The 20,456-nt window shown below is 36.5% G+C and overlaps 1 protein-coding gene and 1 non-coding gene across 2 annotated transcripts; one reads left to right on the plus strand and one right to left on the minus strand.

Annotated features, from left to right (window-relative positions):
* Positions 1–1,676: 1,676 nt before the first annotated feature.
* TRNAQ-UUG (transfer RNA glutamine (anticodon UUG)) lies at positions 1,677–1,748 on the minus strand. The gene has a single exon. It is a non-coding gene; the product is annotated as a tRNA-Gln (tRNA).
* A 2,375-nt stretch (positions 1,749–4,123) lies between these two features.
* Positions 4,124–14,979, plus strand: LOC149813659 (GTP-binding protein YPTM2). The gene is made up of 8 exons (XM_089992355.1): positions 4,124–4,304; positions 7,989–8,061; positions 8,496–8,543; positions 8,676–8,723; positions 12,595–12,666; positions 12,885–13,040; positions 14,507–14,610; positions 14,714–14,979. The coding sequence occupies exons 1-8, from the start codon at positions 4,291–4,293 to the stop codon at positions 14,805–14,807; spliced, it is 609 nt and encodes a 202-aa protein (XP_089848481.1). The 5' UTR covers positions 4,124–4,290; the 3' UTR covers positions 14,808–14,979.
* Positions 14,980–20,456: the final 5,477 nt, after the last annotated feature.

Below are 20,456 nucleotides of genomic sequence, written 5' to 3' on the forward strand. Positions count from 1 at the left end.
ATGTAACCCAACCGTTATAGGAAAATTGGTTGTCACCCCTCCACAAGTGCGAACATTGGTTACTACTCCTTCGTACATATCTTTAATTATACTAATGTACTTGAGAGAAACACATTTATTCATCATTGTCCACCAGAGAACATCCTTAGGTACTCTATCGTATGCCTTCTCAAAATCAATAAAAATCATATCCAAATTTTTGTTTCTCTCTCTATATCTCTCAATAAGTTGTCTAAGAAGATGTATAGCTTCCATCGTTGATCTTCCAAGCATAAAACCAAATTTCCATAGTATGACTCATGAGTTTTATACCACAATAGTTTGTGCAATCTTGTATATCACCTTTATTCTTATATAGAGGCACCAAAGTACTATTCCTCCACTCATTTGGCATCTTATTTGTCCATCAAATCTTGTTAAAAAGATATTTCAACCATTCTAACCCTTTCTCACCCAAGCATTTTCAAGCATCGGTAGATATACCATCTGGGGCAACTGCTCTTCTTGATTTCATTTTCTTCAAAGTCTCTGCAATTTCTTTCTTTTGAATCTTGCGCATGAAGTCACAATTCATCTCATGAAAAGGAATGGAGAAGTCTTCAAGATCCTGAACATGACTTCCATTAAATAGCTTATCAAAATAATATTTTCATCTCTACTTAATCTCCTCATCTTTGACTAAAACCCTTTGTGTTTCATCTTTGATACATCTAACCATACCCAGATCCCTCGATTTTCTATCTCTCATATTTGCAAGCCTATAAATATCCTTCTTGCTCTCTTTGGTATCCAACTTGTCATAAACCTCATGATAAATATCTGCTAAAATGGTAAATATCGTGATATTTATCACAGTTTGAAAATCTCGCGAGAAATTGCCATTTTAAACTTTCAGGCAATTTCTCACAGTATTTGAGAGAGAGAGAGAGAGGTCAATACTTTAAACCTGCTTATAGAATGTTAAAAAATCAACAATAATCATTTTCTACTCCCATGTTCGAATAAGAAGGAGACAGAGTCGGATCCGGTAAGCTCGGATCTAGATTTGGGCATATAGGACCTTGTTTTAACTAGAAGAAACTAATTTTTCTCTGGTTTTAATGATCATGTTTTGGTTCAGTCTGGCTTGGTTAGATATAGACTGAACCCTTGGTCCAACCATAATGGTAACCTAAACTTAAATTGGTAAATAGGTCCTATTATATAAGGCACCAAATCTAAATGTGCTTATGTTGGTTGCCCTTCCATTTACTCTTAGCAGAATATGAAATGATGAAGAGCTGTTTTCTATATTTCCTCGAGGAAAAACCGGCCTATCCCGAATCAATCATAAATTTTACTGTTTATAAATCAGGATCTTGCTCAACTTTTTTTTAATAAAGGAAGAAACATTTACTTTTTCTTTTCTTTTTTTCTTCCTGCCTTCTCAAACTCATTATGCAAGATAGTGTTGTCTTGACTACCAATTTATCTAAAATAAAATTCAAGGTAGTCTTCTTATTTTATGACTTTTTGTTCAATGGAGATTTTTTTTTGAATGAAATAATTATTTTATGACATTTAAATTGCTAATTGCCATTGTTCATTTTTAGTAATTTCTTGGCTTTTGTGTTCGACCTTGAAAACAATAACGTAGACGTGGAAAAAATCGGAAATAACAAAAAGAATAATGAAAAAGGTCCCACCGAGAGTCGAACTCGGGCTATTGGATTCAAAGTCCAATGTCCTGACCACTAGACCATGGGACCACTAATGACGTGCAGTATCACTTTTAATTTAATTAAGGCAGGTAAAATAAGATCCTATAAACCCTAATCTTCCAAAGTGTCGTCTTTTCCATTTCGTTCTTTTTAGTCAATTTGATGTGGTAATCCTCACAGCTCTTTGTTAGGAAATAACATTCATCACAGCGCAAACGGTCCTTAGGGGGGCGTTTGTTGGACTCCCACTCAAGAGAAGTCTCTTTCCTTTCAAATGACCAGTTTGGAGGAAAAGTGCTTCACCATGGGAGAGGTATGAACCCATTTTGACAGAAGAACTGTTTTTTTTATTATTTTATTTTCTGTCCCACTACATATTTCTCATGAACATGTTTGTTTCACTCCTTATAGGAAAGATGCTCTATTCCTTATGAAAGATAGCCTCTTTGTAGGGAAAGGACATGAAACAAACTCCCTTTAAGAGCACATTTGTTGCATGACAAAGGGTGTGACTGCTGTTTCAAATGAAAGCCTCCCCCACGTGGAAAAAAGTTTTCCGTGTCACGTGTGACAACTTTCATGGGAAACAAGATGTTTTGTATGGAATCTAATGGGCGCCATCACTTGTTTTCCACAAGGCGATTGTCTCATTGCTCGTGGGAAATGACTGCTTCTTAAATGGGGGAGGGGGAGGGGGTGATACACTCACCAACGGGAAGCTGCTTTCTTATGAAAGGAATGCCCATGTAGGAAAGTGTTTTCTCATGGTGAGAGGTGGGATCATGTTTTCATTTAAAAAAAGCAGGTATTTGTCATTTATTTTGTAGGACCCAACACATATTTCTATTGGGTTGCTCATGTCATCCTTCGTGTAAAAGACATTTTTTTTAATCAAAGCGGGTCTCATGTAGGAGTGTTAATCTGTTTCCTTTGACCCAATGTTGTGTATTGGCCGATACGTATCGGCAGAAAATCGATACAAATCACTCCTGAATGAGCTATTTTTTAATAAATATAAAAATATTAAAAGTTATTTTTAATATTATTTTAATAGTTTTAACATGTGCCATGTTCTTATTGATACATAATATTTTATTATTATTTTTTTGGCTGATAAAGAACGTTTCACTTGAGTATCGGTATAGGCCGATACAGCTGAATCGTTGGCCAAAAGATTCAATACTGACAACATCGCTTTGACCCGAATTGGACCTGCACAAAACCTTATGGGTCGGAGTTTGGTAACAAGGAGTGAGATTAATACATAGAGTCAGGTATGGTTTGTGAAATTTGGCACCAAACCCGAGTCTGACTTGAGTTCCCATTAGGACTCGTAAAAAAAAAAGTATATATTAATTTACTGGGTATAGATCAGATTCGGCTTATGTAATTCTTATAGGACCTGGGTATGGTTTTTCTTATGGCAGACCTGATTGAACTCAGATTCAAACTCAATACAAGCACCTCAAAGTTAGATCCTGGTTCTAAACCACATGAGACTGAACCAATGTTTTACACATTGACATCCCTTGTCACGGGCTTATTTCTTTCAATGGGCCAGCGCGGCGCGACGGTCCCTCTTAAGCCTACTTTAAGTCGCAAGGGAACATCCCTAGTCTCATTAATAAAAGAAGGGCATGAAAGAAATGAGTGTGTTTTTTTTTTATCTAAGGGTCGGTTTGCATGTCACGGAAGAGGACCTCCCATGGAATGCTTTTCGCGAAAAAGGGAGGTCCAACGTTGAATCTGGGGCTCCTTCTGGGCGAAAAGAGGTACCCCAGTTTGTTTTGTTATTGTGGTCCCTGCAAAAACATGCCTGTCATCGATGCGTTTTCATGGAAACAGCCCACTTTCCATGACATGCAAAGGGGGGCCTAAAAGTCTAAAACCTGGGAGGGAGGACCATTTTGGAGAGCCTATTCTGTAAAACGCCGAATGAGATTAGCAATCTCACCCAGCGTTCGCAACCACAAACCCCACCCCTCTGTGGATCCCACTTGTACTGAGCTAGGATTGGTGGCTGTAAACGCTCACCCAGCGTTTCACAGGATCCCATCTCTCCATTTTGGGGTAGAAGTGAGCCTTTTTCCAGCTTGGGGTGATAAGAACGAAAGATGAGGAAGTTCTTATGGACCTGTACTTTAAATCTGAATCTGGATCTGGATCCCACTAAGCTACATCGGATTATGTCAGTATCCCGACCCGTTTAGAACCTGCCCAATCGGATCCGTGTTCAGATCCGGCTATTCAGGATCCAATTATGTATGGTTTGGCAACGCCCACGTCCCGATGGAATCCGAACCGAACACGTCATAAAAGCGCATAATGGAGGGGTAGTTTTGAAAATTTAAGCGAAATGAAGGGTCTTTGCTTCTGATTCCGCAAGTATAAAACCCCGCCTCCCCACCCTCTGAATCTCCGCTTTTGTCGGCCTTCTCGTCGTCATCAGGAGGAGATTCCCGTCTTTTCCTTCTGTATTTCTCAGGTGAAGATCCGAAGATCCGGCTTGCTTCTTCGCCGGAATCGTGAGATCTATCAGCGTTTCGTCTCCCGGGAACCTAATCCCTTGGTTTTCGTGAAGGTTTTCACCATGAATCCGGAATAGTGAGTGCCTGATTCTCGTTTCCGTACTTGCGTTATCTTAGGGTTGCTATTTCTTTTTTGTTATTTCTTATCCCAAATGTAAGGAAACTTTGAATGGATGGAGTTAGGTTTTGAATTGCCGGTTTTTGTCTCAATTTCTTTTGAGGTTTTTATGGTTGAGATCTGTTAAGACTTTTATATGGTGCGACTAGCAGATCTGCATCTTGTGATTTTGTTGAGACTTGATCGTGGTTTTTTGTTGTTGAAGGGAAATTGAGTCGTTTTATGTGAACCTTCATATGGTGTTCGTGTGATTTATTGTGGACGTCATGCTCTTGTGGCCGCACGATGCAAAATTTTAGATTCCTGCAAGGATCTGATCTCCATGACCCTCAGGATTTTTCTTTTCATTTGGTGATTAAGGATATAACGAATGATTTAAAAATTGACTGAAGTAGTGCTAAATTTAAGCAGTTTTCCCCCTTTTGATGGATACATCCTGGAATATCATGTTATTTAAGAAAATTTGAGTGCTTTCAATCGTGTTATGATTGTTTGGGAGCTTGCATGTCGGATAAGTTGCGAAATAGGCTATCTTTGATCATGTGTGAAAATGATTAGTTTTGAGTGATGTTGTGCATAAATTTCAATTAATCTGTCATGGTAGTATTGCTGGAGTCGATTTGATTAGCTTTGATTGGAGTATGAGTTTTATTACCTTTATGGTGAAATTCTGTGCAATAGTATAGTTTGATCATCCAATTGATTTGGATATGTGATTATTCTTTTTAATTTATTTATATAAAAAAATGTTGGGCACACCTATAAATCCTAAAATGTTTTTTTGGTGAACCCTCAGTACTAGTTGTTAAAGTGCATAGATAAGAGTGCTTTCTTATTCGTAATGACATAGGTGAAACTACCACGGATATCTTAGAAAAGGTGGCATTTTTTCATATTGTTGGCTATGATCGTCTTTGGATTATGGTCACTTCAATTTTATGCTGTGTATCATACAGTGGAAAACTATGATGTTTGCTCATCAAGGAAAAGAAAGCTGTGGTACTCAATGACAATGTTGTTCTATATTTCATAGTTATTATCTTGTCTACTATCTGGGTTAGGTCAAAATATGATATGCACTGGCGTTTTACCATTTTTTGTCAAATAACTGTCTTCAATGAAACTTGAGCAATATAAGCTGAATAAATACTTGAATCAACTGTGTGGCTGTGTCAAGAAATCCAATTGGATTTGCTTGCTTGTGTTGTATGTTCACCTGTTCTATTATATTTTTGTAAACAAACAAACAAATTGGTCTCCAACTGCATTCGCCTCTGCAACTCAATTGTAAACAACATTCATCTCTGCATTCACCATAACATGTTTTATCTGTCATCATTGCCTCAATGTTATATCACTAGGAGTAAAATAATAAACTTTATTTCACTTGGAATAAAACATTATATCCAACCCAGAAAGGGGTAAATTTACATCTTTCTTTTTTACGTAACATAATAGGTAACTTACTTTGTGGGTTAGGTATGTTCTGCCAACACATTGGTCGTGACTGTGGCTCTGATAAAGTGGTTTCCTTCTGTTATCAATGTGAGGTGCTAGTAATAAGTCCTGTACTTCATTGTTGTGTTCCCAATGCAAGTTGTTGCCTAACTGTGATGGCAAAACTATGGATTATCTGAAGTCTGGTATACCTAGTCATAACTGAGTAGGATCCTTTGCCATTGTAAAACATCAATGAATTATCTTAAGTCTGATATGCTTTGTCATGGCTGAGTAGGCACCTTTGCTATTGTAAAACATTGCATGATAATGATTTTACAACTCAAAATTCATAATAAATAATTGATCTGCACATATTTTCTGTTTTATTTGGCATATTGAGGTACATTTCCTGTCCTTTATGCATTTGCATTTGTGTAAAAGCAAGTATTTGCATAGTTCGAGAAACTGAATACAGTATTTTTTGGTCATGTACAGGTATAAATGATAGGTACTGTTGTCATTGACAATCAGTGTTTTCTTGGATGGTCTCTGTCTTGTCTGACATCAAACTCTGCTATTTATCATTTGCACTAGTGAGCTTTTTTCCAGTTATCCACTTCAAAAAGTGGGCCTGATTTAGATGATTAACAATTTCGTCATTATAAGATCCTTTCTTTCCTGAAGTTGTCACCTTCATGCATGAAACCTGTGCTAAGCATTTTCCGTCATTTTTGCCAATGTGTTTGTGCACAAATCCTTCTCTGAGAACAAGGCAACTGTCCCTCTGATAATAATGAAAAGATGGTCCTATTTAATGTTGCATTTTGATTTTATCTGTTACATTTTATGGCTATCATACTTGAAGTTGGCAAGATTGAGACTCTAGGATATTTCATTGTTGTGGGGCTATGTCACCTGGGTATGGTACGGTATGGTACGGTATTGGTGTGGGTACGGGTACAGGTATGGAGGGTACGACACGGCAATTTCAAAAAATGTGGGTATAGGGACATGGCTATATATATATATATCACATAAATACAAAATAAACTGAATATAATCTAAATATATATTCTATATCTAAAATATATGTTATATACTGAAAATATGAAGTTATAAACTGAAAATATAATTATAAATTGAATACAAACTTGTATGTACAGAGGGTAAAATGGCGTGTCCGGGTGTTGACGCGTGTCAACATGGGGATACACGGGTACGGAGGGAAAAATGGAGTGTCCGGGTACCATAGTTGTGGGGTCATTATCATATTCTTCTCTATTTCAATTTTCTTTTCTTGTTACCCTCCTGTCACAACATTCTGTAAGTTTGACTGGTTAAGGAAAGAGTTGGTGAATTCACCATTTTTCTAGGGTTACGTTGAACTCGAATCATGGTTTAGGTACACAAAGTAAAAGGGATTTTTCACACCATGGTGATGTGAAAATTTTATATCATGAAGTGCTAGTTATCCTTGAATAGCAGCTAGCATGCGTGTTCTGAATAACTCTTTTGGCAATGTTAAATCAAGGCTATTCTGTTTGAATATTGACCTATAGGTCTTAATATCAACTACTGCTTTCATGTTCTGTTGTAGTGTCTTAGGCTTTAAGTAAATCCTAGCTTAGGATATTCTCTTTGATTGTTAATCTGTATGTGTATACATGCTTTTTTAGGCCTGCCTTAAACATGTAAGCAACAATTCTTGCAGCGTAGAATTGCCATCCATTTTTTTTTCTCTCGTTGTCATCATTAAATGGCATTCGACACAGCTCTGCAGTTCGTTATTAGCTTTTTCACGGGGATACAGTACATGGTTGTTGGCTTTATCTTTCCTATAATTTATTGTTTTCATGATTGTTTGTGTTTTAATTTGATGACCTTTACTATGTACTTTAAAATGTATACTTGTGCTTGAGGATTTGAGTCTTACCTTGTCATACATATGTGAGTTGTGTGTCTCTGTGTGCATGTGTGTGCATATACACATGCATGTGAAAACATATATGTGTATGTATGCATCCGTTTAGCATGTCCTTGTGTCCTAATTTGCATAAATATTTTGTATCCATTTCCTGTCACGATGTTGTAACTGTATTCATTTCCTTGTCTACATGATGTAGATTATTAATATTAGATTTTTTTTTGTAGCTAGGTATATGATTTATAACAACTAATTTCTAATTAGCTCCTCTTTTGTAGTGATTACTTGTTCAAGCTTTTGCTTATAGGAGACTCTGGTGTTGGAAAATCATGCCTTCTTTTGAGATTTGCGGTAAGGGTTCTATCATTTTTTTAATTAAATTCAAAATATAGAACTGAGATATAAATCTCCAGGTTTCATTGTAGGTGTATAAAGATATGATAAGAAAAATAAGATAAATTTATCAAATACCAAAATATGTTTTCATTTATATTTATGCTGCTCCAAATAATTTTAATAAATTTTTGGAATAAACTTGTGAGAGGCATGAAGGTTTCTTTCTTGGAGTGGAAATCTGAATATGCATCGGTGCTTTATTTGCTTTACATGGGCTTTCTGTACTCATATCTAAGTGAATTTTGTACTTGCATGCTCATGCATTTTCATGTGGCCGTAACATATAGGAAATAATTTATTTGATATGTCAATTTTGGGACATGGCTGCTTTGAGTAGGCTTTGGTCCAATTCACACACTGACAACTGGTTAATTTCTTATTTGATATAGGATGACTCATATCTGGAGAGCTACATCAGCACCATCGGGGTTGATTTTGTATGTTTTTGTTTCCTTTCTGCCAAGTGTTAACTTGTTTAGCTCAGCTTCATATACTCTTCGAGGTTCATTCTTTTTTAATCTTGTGGGGCCTGATCACGTCTAATGGCAATGGTGGTATTCATATTGCAGAAAATCCGCACAGTGGAGCAAGATGGGAAGACTATTAAACTTCAAATTGTATGTTACTATCTATTTATTTTTATTCAAAAAAATATTAAAAAATCTGTTTTAGTTGTGAAGGCATGTTCCACGGAAGGTGTATCTGTAATGAAATGGATCAAATCCAAAAGGAAGTTATGGACTTGCAAGAACACACTCAATCAAGAGAAACACTTGATTGATTAAGCCACACTACCCTCACAAGGGTAAAAAATATTCTTGTTATTTCCTAGGAAATACTCTTCTAGAGAGTTAAGAATACAAAGGCCCTAGAGGCCTATTTATAATGTAACTGACCACAAGGGAGTAGCTCAAACTAGCTCTTGAGCTGAGCACCTCCAAGAGCTAGTTGGAGCTTCCCCATCATTTCACAAAAAAAAAAAGTACAAAAGAAAAATAAAAAATATCAAAAGGTGGTCAGCCCCTAATGGGCTGATGCCTATTACAGTTGAAATGATCGAAATACCCTTGATGGGTATATATATATATATATATATATATATATATATATATATATATATATATATATCTTAAAACCCCCTCTCAAACTCATGGTGTAACAACTGAGAGTTTGCCAAGTAGAAAGTGAAATCTAGGTGAGGGAGCACTTTAGTGAAGAAGTTTGCTAGTTGATACTCAGATGGAATGTAAGGCAATGTGATGGTCTTCCTCAGGAATTCTTCACGAACGTAGTGACAATCCATTTCAATATGTTTTGTCCCTCAGACGTAGTTGTTGCCATCTTACGATACTCTGCTTCAGTAGTAGAGAGTGACACATTCTCCTGCTTATTGCATCACCATAAAATGAGAGAATCACCTAAAAAAACACAGGAACCAGTGCTTGAGCATCTATCATTCATATCCCCTCAATTGGAATCAGAATATGCAATAACTTCTAATGAAGAAGAGGATAATAAAAATAATCTATAATTGATAGAATTTTTAATATATCTAATAATTCTCATTACATCACTGATATGTACTGTAGTGGAAGCATGTTGAAATTGACTAACAGAATGAATAGCATGAGAAATATCAGGACGAGTAATAGAGAGATAAAAAAAACTTCAATCATTTGTCTATATGGAATTGGATCCTTCAGAGGTTCTCTATCATCTTTCTTCATTTTCGCATTTATGACCTCTTGAGTATCAACTTGTTTTTTATTTGAGAGTCTTGATCGTTCTATGATCTTTGCTGCATACTTAGTCTACGACAAAAAATAACCATGAGGTGAGTAAGCTACGTCTATTTCAAGAAAATATCATAAAAAACCAAGATCTGTTATATAAAAGTTGTCTTTAAGCATATCTTTGATATGATTAACTCCCTCCTTGTCACCTTCTATGATAATCATTTACGTAAAGCAGTAATATTACCATTCTTGCATTAGAACACTTAACAAACAACGCAGTGTCAGTATAACAAGATTTAAAACGAAGTTGTGTCATCACATTACTGAACCTATTATTACCAAGCTTTGAGAGTTTGTTTTAGACCATACAAAGCTTTTCATAATCGAAGGATTTTTTTCATGTGCTAAACTTAAACCTGGTGGAGGAACCATGTAAACATCTTCATTGAGATTACCATTGAAAAACACATTTTTTACATCTATTTGAAAGATTGACAATTTTTTAATTGATGCTATAGAAATAGGGGTTCTAACAGTGGTCATTCAAGCGACCGGAGCAAATGTCTCGTCATAGTCTATCCCATATTCTTGACTATATCCCTTGGCTACTAGCCTAGCTTTATATCTTTTTAATGTCCCATCCCATTTAATTTTTATATTGTAGACCCATTTATATCCTATAGTTTTTATTCTTTTAGGTAATGTCAGGATTTCTCAAGTTTTTGCCTTTTCTAAGGCTTCTAATTTTTTAACCCTTTAGGTAATGTCATGATCACCTTTTTTATCTCTTTGACTTCTTCCATAGTCATTGGAGTTTCTTTCATTCTCATTTTTCAAAAAGTGAGGATGTTTATAACTCTTAGTGTGGTTACCGGGCTGACATAGCAATGACGGATTCTTCATCCTTTAAGGTGGATGGTTTCTTCAACCTATTTTCTTCTATAGTTAACTCTTCAAGAGTTTCAACTATGGTTAGTACACATCTTCTATGAAGGAGAGCCGACTTGGTCCTTTCAAATTTGGGTCTAAGCCCATTAACGAATTGGTAGAAATGCTTTGTTCTAATTTGTTTTTCAGAGAGTTCTACATCTTAGAGACAATGTCATTTTGGCTCTAGAATAATCAATTCATCCTAAAAGAGAGAGAATGCATTGTAATATTCCCTAATGTTCATCTCTCTTTAGATCATAGTCCTTACTTTGTTTTTCACATTGCATATGTGAGCAATATTATTGAAACTATATATATCTTTAAGATATTTTCATGCATCACTAGTGAAATCAAATTTTGCTAAGCTAGAGTACTTGTGGATGTCTACACTATTAATGCGCTATCCAATTATCCTGGAATGACTCATCCTCCACTCTTTCTATTTCTTTTCATAATCGGAGACAGCTTTAGCTATCTCTTCTCCTTGAAGAGCAATTTTCTTTCCATTCTCAATTTTGATTAGAATGAATTTAGGTTATTTTTCGATACCATTAACCAAACCCCATAAACCCTTTTCTCATATTTTGTGCTTCATTGTAGATGCCCACATACATAGTTTGTATCATTGAGTCGCACGGGAATGAAGACGATTACTTCTATAAGGAAAGGAGAGAGAGAGAAAGAAAAAGAATGGAAGATAATATAAGATCTTTGATAGTACGCTTCCCGATGCAACAATCCACAATCCGATGCTGCACCAAGCTCACGATCCTCCTCTTGTTATTATCCAAATGAATAATACTTCAAGAGCACCAAAGCTCCGATACCATGTAATGAAATGAATCAAATAAAAAAAAACGTCACTTATGGACTTGCAAGAACATACTCAATCAAGAGAAACACTCGATTGATTAAGCCACACGACCCTCACAAGGGTCAAAAATATTCTTGTTATTGCATAGGAAATATTCTTCTAGAGAGTTAAGAATACAAAGGTCTTAGAGGCCTATTTATAATGTAAGAGGCTACAAGGGAGCAACTCCAACCAGCTGTTGGGAGCAGCTCCAGCTAGTTGGAGCTGCCCCATCATTTCACAAAAAAGAAAAGTACAAAATAAAAATAAAAAAATAAAAAATATCAAAAGGTGGTCAGCCCCTAATGGGCTGACGCTTATTACAGTTGAAATGACCAAAATACGCCTGATGGGTATTTCGGTTTACATATAAGTATATATATCTTAACAGTATCAACTGCCTAGGTGTTTCTAAAATCTGTTTTAGTTTAATTAATTGTTCAACAACTTGGCAAAGACTGGAAAACTGGGACATCATTGCTCTCAACTGCATGAGCATGCTCAAAGATAAAAAGACACCTCTCTACATATTTCCTCATTTTCACTGTTTATATAGTGTTAGCAATTGTTGATCAGTGCAACACCTATAAGTAGGACATAGCAGATAAATATAATGTCTGCATTTTGTCTGAATTGAAATCAGGAAATGATATGCTGCCTAAATATAAGGTGACACATGCACACCTACTCAAAAACAATATTCTTCATTTGGCTTTATGAGGTCACTGTCTCATGCATAGTTGCATCTTGGAGGTCTAAAGGCCACTTGGAAATGTCACGAAAAAATTAAATTGTTTAGAATACTTTCTTCCAGCCAGTAATTTGTCGCGACTATTGTGATATTCCAGCTTGTTTATTTCTAGGGCACCGTCTAAACTCATGTTTAGTATGGAAATTTGAATTGTGAAGTCATTTGCTAGATGTCTTCTCATTTCTTTTGATTTTCCTGGCTTTGGTTTTATTGTGCAGTGGGATACTGCTGGGCAAGAACGATTCAGGACCATCACTAGTAGCTACTACCGTGGTGCTCATGGGATTATTGTAAGTGTTGCTGCTTCAAGCTTTTTGCTTTTTCTGCATATGTTTAATGGAATTGGTCAGGTTTAAGTGGACAGCCTGGCTTTATTCTGTGTGTTAGAGTCATTGTGGAATTACATGGAATCAATGTGGCTTCAACCTTATGTTGGCCTGTTCGTTTACTAGTCATTCCCCAAAGTTTGGTTTTGACAAAAGTTATTGCATGCCTCTGCTTTTGGAAGGTGGTATATGATGTCACAGATCAGGAGAGTTTTAACAATGTGAAGCAGTGGTTGAATGAAATTGATCGCTATGCTAGTGAGAATGTGAACAAGCTTCTAGTTGGGAACAAGTGTGATATGACAGACAATAAAGTGGTTCCTTATGAGACAGCTAAGGTATCTTTTTCTTTTATTTTCAGAATCTCTTCGAACAATTGTTTTTTTTTCAGGATGTTTTACTGAGGGATGAGAGCTCCATATCTTTTTTCTTGGTTTGGTTTTTTAACAATTGAACATAGGATATCTTTTTAACTAGAGTAATTGTGTTAAGATTTCCTGGATGGGCCTGAGTTTTCTGCCAGAATACAACAACAACTACGCCTTCATCCCAAAACAATTGGGGTCGGCGATATGAACCAACAAAGAAAATCATTCTGGGTCTTCCACATGAATCCTTCTCCTCCATTCATTTCTATCCAATGCCATGTCCTCGGTGAGGTTCAAAGCTTTCATATCCTTTCCTATCACCTCCATCCATGTCTTCCTAGGCCTACCCCGACCTCTTTTAACTAATATATTTTCCCATTTCTCCATCCTTCTAACTGGAGCATCATTAGGCCTTCGTCGAATATGTCCAAACCACCGTAAACGATTATCTCTCATCTTATTTTCAATGGGTGCAACGCCTACCTTCTTACGTATCTCCTCGTTCCGAATCTTATCTTTTATTGTATTTCCACACATCCATCTCAGCATACGCATCTCAACTACACTCATTTTTTTAATATGATGTCTTTTGGCAGCCCAACATTCCGTACCATATAGTAAAGCGGGCCTAATAGTCGTCCTATAAAACTTTCCCTTCAACCGCAATGGCATTTTACGATCGCACAACACTCCAGTTGCACTCTTCCATTTCATCCACCCAACCTTTATCCTATGATTTACATCTCCATCAATTTCTTCATACTTTTGAATGATAGATCCCAAATATTTGAAAGAATCATCCACCGGTATTTCTTGCTCACCAAGCTTCACTACACTCCCATCTCTATTTCGTTGCTTACTAAATCGGCATTCCATGTATTCTGTCTTACTCTTACTCAACTTAAAACCTCTTGCTTCCAATGTCTGTCTCCATAATTCTAATGTCTGCCAGAATATTTTCCCTTTTCTTTTTCTTTATTTTTTTCCTCCTATTTATTTGATATCTAGCAACTGTAAGAGAGGGAAACTTCAAGAATTAGGCTCTGTGGAAATGATCTGTCCTTTGGTGAAGAGGAACATCAGTTTCATGTTGGTTCAGTTTTTGGTTTGTGTTTCCCCAAGTATCTATTTCATGTCGTCCTCAACCCTCAATAAACCACAAAAAGAATAAACAAAAAAAGAGAAATTTGACTGTTTTAAACGCTGGATTAATAGGAATCAAGCGCTCTTTATGCCTCACTTGCCTATTGACATTCCAATATGGAACCTTATGATGGCTCAATAAGTCTACCACCCACCACGTTTGAACTTTATCGCTTATTTGGGTCCCTCAAGTATATTAACTTTAACTGGAAAGACGTCACCTGTGGGCATTCTCATTGTATTTTCCTGGATATTAGTTATGAATTTGATATTGGTTTCTGTTTTCTCACAAGGCATTTGCTGATGAGATTGGGATTCCATTCATGGAAACAAGTGCGAAGAATGCAACCAACGTTGAACAAGCTTTCATGGCCATGGCAGCTACCATAAAGAACAGGTTTGAGACCTTTTGGTCTTGAGATCCTATGCTTCTTGAGTTCATGAGGTCGCCTGTGTTTCATGCCCCTTCATCTAAATTATTCCTTCTTTTGAAATTGCAGAATGGCGAGTCAACCAGCCATGAGTAATGCAAGGCCGCCAACGGTGCAAATCCGAGGGCAACCAGTTGCCCAGAAGAGCAGTTGCTGCTCGTAAATTTGCTATTTTCTCTTTAGCACTCGTAATGCTATGTAAAAGGTTGGTTATTTCTTAGAAGAGACCGCCTGTTGATTTCTCTTTCTATTGATTGTCGAAATGCAATTCTTTCAAACTATTTGTTTGCATCTGTAAGACTCAGCGATCAGTGAATGGTAATGTTCTTTACTCATATTCGCATCTTTTATCAGTTAAAACTTTTGAATATGGCAGTCGTTACTGTATGTGGTTTAAAGTGTTTCTAACAGAATCGAGCCAAGGTTCTTTTGTTGTAGCTGGTATATTTATATACAATTTGGCTTGGAATCCTTCTCAACCAAAGCAATAAAAAAGGCTCAAAACCTTCAATGTTTAGGGTAAATTTCTGGCCAAGTGCACCCTGTTTTTCAAACTCTTTCAGGTTTCAAAATTGTCAGAGTGTGAATTTTGATTCAAAGGGATCTCTTAGGCGCCTAAGATATGGACAAATTGCATTTAACGGCCTCCAGTTTCAAAATTTTAAGATGCATCCTTAGGGTTTCAAAAAATTGCTCAAATAGACGCTGCTGTCAGTATTCGTCTACAATCTTAAATCTTGTTGGTTAATTAGAGAAAATTACTGTTTTATCCTTCCACTTTGTTTAAACTATTAAACGCCAAATAAAAAGGACATTTTGTTCTTATATTTGTGATGATGTGCACAGTAAACCTCATAAGAAACTAGTGTGAAAAACGTAACTTTTGTGATGGGGTTGTTTAAACCGGTGGCGACCATGACAACATGGTGGACAATGTTACCATTTGTAACTGCTCTCTCTCTCTCTCTCATTACCATATCAGGAAGAAACTTCTTTCTTTCTCTCTCTAAAATGTCTCTCCCTCCTTAATAGGCATAAAATGAGTGATTCTCTCTCATTGGCCATAAAAAGAAAAACCTTTGCGCATGGGGTTGGTCATTCTCGTGCACAATTGTCAAGGCCTTTGGTTATTAGCAATTTAAGGGTGTAACCAGGTTGGGTTCAGGTTAGGTATTATCAGACCCAATTCCAAATCATGTCTAAAAGTTAGATCAGAATTCAACTAAATTTAAAAGTTTGGGTCCGGGTGCAGCTGGAAATTGTGGATTCATATAGGTTAATAGGTTCGGGCTTAAGAATTAGACCTAAATCCAACCTATCTTGATCGGGTTTGGGTTCAATATGTTTATGATTCCAATTAATTTTACTTTCAATCTTGATAAATGTATTTGATATATTCCTTTTTTACCATTTGATTTTATAAGACCCGGTCATATGGGCGGGCGATTATCTAGTGTTCAATAAAAGCTGTCCTTATACTTCCTAACTGTTATGAGAGAGAGAGAGAGAGAGAGAGAGAGAGAGAGAGAGAGAGAGAGAGTTAACAATTGGGTTTTGGAGGCTGTGTTTGCACCTTGTGTCTCAATGGTGAACCGTCTTTAGTGGCTCTATATGTTTAATGACCAGTTGAAGGAACTTCTAGGCTTCTAGTTCTAGCTTTTTTATGCACTCTTTGCCTTTGATAAACATTGTGGTATCCTTGAAAACAAACTCGAGTTGGGGTGAATCCACAACCAGAGTTTGCTTCTAAGTCGATCAAAAATAATTCGAAGAAGGGCTTTGGTTAAGATATCTGCAACCTGTTGAGATGACGATACAAACTTGGTAATGAGACTCCCATGAGCTACCTTTTCTCGAATGAAATGAAAGTCAATATCAACATGCTTCATGCGAGAAAGAAAGACCGGTTTAATGGTGACTTGCAGAGCTAAAAGATTATTACAAAAATGATGGGCAGTTCAGACAAATATATCCTGATATCTCGAAGAATAAGGGATAACCATGTGAGTTTAGCTGTTGTTGAAGCTATCGCCTTATATTCAGCCTCAGTGTTGGAGCGGGCAACAATATGTTGTTTCTTGGCACTCCGTGATATGAAATTGGCACCAAAAAAAGTACAAAAAACAGTGGTGGACCTTCTAGTAAGCGGACATCCTGCCTAGTCGGCATCAGAGAAAACATATAACTGGATTTGAGTGTTGGCCAATAGACGAATACCATACTCAATAGTGCCATGAATATATTGCATAATTCTTTTCACCATTTGGAAGTGTAACTCAGTGGGATTTTGCATGAATTGACTAACATAATTGACACTAAAGAAAATATTTGGTCGTGTGAACGTCAAATATTGCAGGCATCCAATGAGACTTCTGTACAACGTGTAGTCATAAAATATTTTTTCACTTCTTTTGGTAGGACGAAGATTAGACACCATCGAAGTAGAGACAGGTTTGGCACCAAGCGTCTGAGCACGATCCAAAAAGGCATACACACACCTTTTCTGATTTAGAAATAATCTCTTAGAGAAACGATGAACCTCAACTCTTAGGAAATAGTGAAGATAGCTTAGATCTTTCATGGCGAACTCATGACTGACTCTGGCAACAAACTCATTTATCATAGTAAGATTACTTTATGTGAGAATAATATCATCAACATAGAGTAAGAGAAGCATTGTTCCATGATGACTTTGATAGATAAACAAGGATGAGTCAGCATCACTGGAATAAAACCCATAGAGAACAAGAATGTTCCTAATCTGTCATACCAGGCTCGTGGAACTTGTTTTAAGTCGTGCAAGGCTTTATTTAGTTTGCACACAAAATCCGAATTGTCTTTATCACGATATCCAGGGGGTTGATCAATATAGACATCTTGAGTCAAGAACCCATGCAAAAATGCATTCTTGATATCTAACTGTCTAATATCTTAGTTATAGGTAAGAGCAACTGTCAGAACTATTTTAATAGATGGAGGTTTTATGATAAGAGAAAAGGTCTCAGCAAAATCAACTCATGGTATTTGACTGAACCCTTTAACCACAATACGGGCCTTAAATCGTTTTACAGTCCCATCACTTTTAATTTTTATTTTAAACACCCATTGACTTCCAATCACATTCATACTAGGTTTGCAAGGAACTAAGACCCATGTGTCATTTTGTTTCAAGGCAAGCAACTCTTCTTCCATAGCTTGAAGCCACTCTGGATTTTTCAAGGCTTCATCAACCATTTTTTATTCAAGGGGAACAGTTAGAGCCAAAAATTATTTGGGATTAGGTTTAATTATCCCTTCTTTTGATCGAGTAACCATAAGGTGAGTGTTTTGGACATCCATGCTGATAAAATCAAGATTCATGACTTGAATAGAGTCTTCTTCTGGTTGGGAATCAGGCTCGAGAGGCATCACCGTTTCGAGAGTCTCATAATTATCAAGAGTTTGAGAGTTATTGTGATATTCAACAGGAGGGCTAATCGTATTGTCTGAGGAAGTATTGTTTGGACGATTATCATTGTCGCCCACTTCCTTGAAACTTGCATCCTGATGATAGTAGTTAGAGTCAATAAAGTTGACTAACTTTTTGTTGTCTGCTATGGATGCAAATAGTTTACCAGAAGATCTGTAAGGAAAAACAAGCTCATCAAACACATGTCATGATATAAACACACGACCAGTAGGTGGGTAGAGGCACCTGTATCCTTTATGAAACTCACTGTATCCCACGAATACACATGGTAGAGATCGTGGTTCAAACTTATTCTTGTTATATTCTCTGATATATGGAAAGCATATGCAGCCAAAAGATCTGAGACAAGAAAAGTCTGGTTGTTTTCTAGTTAACAACTCAAATAGTGACTTCATGTGAAGATTTGTGGATGGAAGCTTGTTAATCAGCCATACTGTCGTAGAGAAGGTTTCAACCCAGAACCGTGTAGAAATATTATTAAGAAAGATCATAGTTAATCCCAGTTTAGTAATAGAGCGGTGTTTACGCTCTGCCATACCGTTTTGTTTAGGAGTCTTAGTAAGCTTTCACATGCTTAATGCCTTTTTTTTCAGAAAATTTTCTAGCATATGATTATGGAACTCACCTCCTTCATTAGTTTGAAAATTTTTAATTTTTTTTTTCAAATTGAGTAACCACCAAATTGTGAAATTCAATAAACTTTTCTGTGAGTTCGGATTTGTCTTTTAATGGATAAAACCACGTGAATCTAAAATATTCATCAATAAAAATAGCATAAAATTTAAACCGTTGAAAAGAAGATATGGGTGTTGGTCTCCACAGATCACAATGAACCTTGTCAAACAACTTAGAGCAATATTCATCAACTTGAAGAAACGGTAACCTGCACCTTTTGCCCATTTGCCAGCTTGGGCAGACAGAAAAAAACTTATTTTATGTAGTTACCTCGATAGACTTATTTTTTATTAAAAAATCTACTAGCTGCATATTAGGATGACCGATTCTCGCCAGACGTCTCTGCTAACAGACCAAAATTGTATAAAGAAGAATATATGCTTGTTTTCTGGCATGACTTCATATAGGTTGCCGACCATTGTCTGGGAACCACACATCATCTTGATTATCAGAAAGCTTCAATGTTGCAAGAGCTTGAAGAACGTCTTCAGCCTGAAATGTTTGATTGAACCGATGCCAACAATTTATAGCATTGTGATACAATTTTGAACAAATCTGACAAATCACACCCTTTTTCTTATTTTTTGCTTGAGCCTGATTTCCTGTTTGACCATTGAAAGGTTTCTTCTGAACAAAATTATTTCCACGGTTTATAGTTTGACCTGCTTGGGTAAACTCATGCCCTTTTGAAGAAAACTGTTGCCTTTTGTTGGAGAATCAATTTTTTTGCTTTCCAATCTTTTGATTAAAAAAGGCTGAGTGATTGTTCACTCATTCATATAAATCACATCTGGTTTGATGGCTTTGCAACAACCCGACAACTTATTCGTGATACAGAATTGGTGGTTTGAGCATAGTAGTAACAAATGATTCATAACCAACTCGAAGACCATTCAATAACTAAAACACCTTGGTGTCATCATCAATAGGCTTGCCTATGGCAGTCAGATCATCACATATATTTTTGAAGTTTTTGATATAATCAACCATTGGCACTTCATTCTTTCGATGAAGTTGCAATTTTTGAACGAGTAGAAATTTTTATTTTTTAGAAACATGAGAGAATGAGGTTATTAAGGCATTTCATACATCTTGAGAAGTTTGAAGGCCGACAACGATGCCAAGAACTTCTTCTGCAAGAGTACCAGTAATCCATTCTCGCAACAGACAGTCTGATTTCCTCCATGCCAGGTATTCAAGATTCATGGTAGCACCCGTAGGAGTTGGCGTGGATTAAAGTGGCATGAGGTATTCTCCGTCAAGGAAGTCTGCCATATCTTGGCTTTCAATAAGACCAAGGAACTGGGTTTTCCATAACAGAAAATTGTTATGGTTGAGTTTGATTGTCATGAAGTTAGTGACATTTAAGTTAAAAGGATATGGGTATTTTATCGAAGGGGTCGACTCAACTAAAGTGGCAGCCATAATAAGCAAGAAGGAAGCAATAAGGCAAAGAAAAACCCCTCACCAGGCAAAGTTGAAAGCAATAAGGCAAAAAAAAAAAAACCTCACCAAGCAACATGTTTTAATACCATGAAAACAAAAATTGAGAAGAAACAAGAAAAAAAAAACATGATTTACGTGGTTCGGTGTTTATGAATACCTACATCTACGGTGCAAAGTCACTACTCAATTCGATGATTGAGCACGTTCCATTGAGAGCCTTTA

The sequence above is a fragment of the Nuphar pumila genome, chromosome 16 (genome assembly GCF_984573655.1).
Source record: "Nuphar pumila chromosome 16, dmNupPumi1.hap1.1, whole genome shotgun sequence".
Lineage (NCBI taxonomy): Eukaryota > Viridiplantae > Streptophyta > Magnoliopsida > Nymphaeales > Nymphaeaceae > Nuphar > Nuphar pumila.

What these genes read in the sequence shown, in the direction of transcription:
- LOC149813659 (XM_089992355.1), top strand. An exon ending in GCACCATCGGGGTTGATTTT is followed by an intron (nt 8,544 to 8,675) that starts GTATGTTTTTGT and finishes TTCATATTGCAG; the next exon opens with AAAATCCGCACAGTGGAGCA. An exon ending in GCAGCTACCATAAAGAACAG is followed by an intron (nt 14,611 to 14,713) that starts GTTTGAGACCTT and finishes TTGAAATTGCAG; the next exon opens with AATGGCGAGTCAACCAGCCA.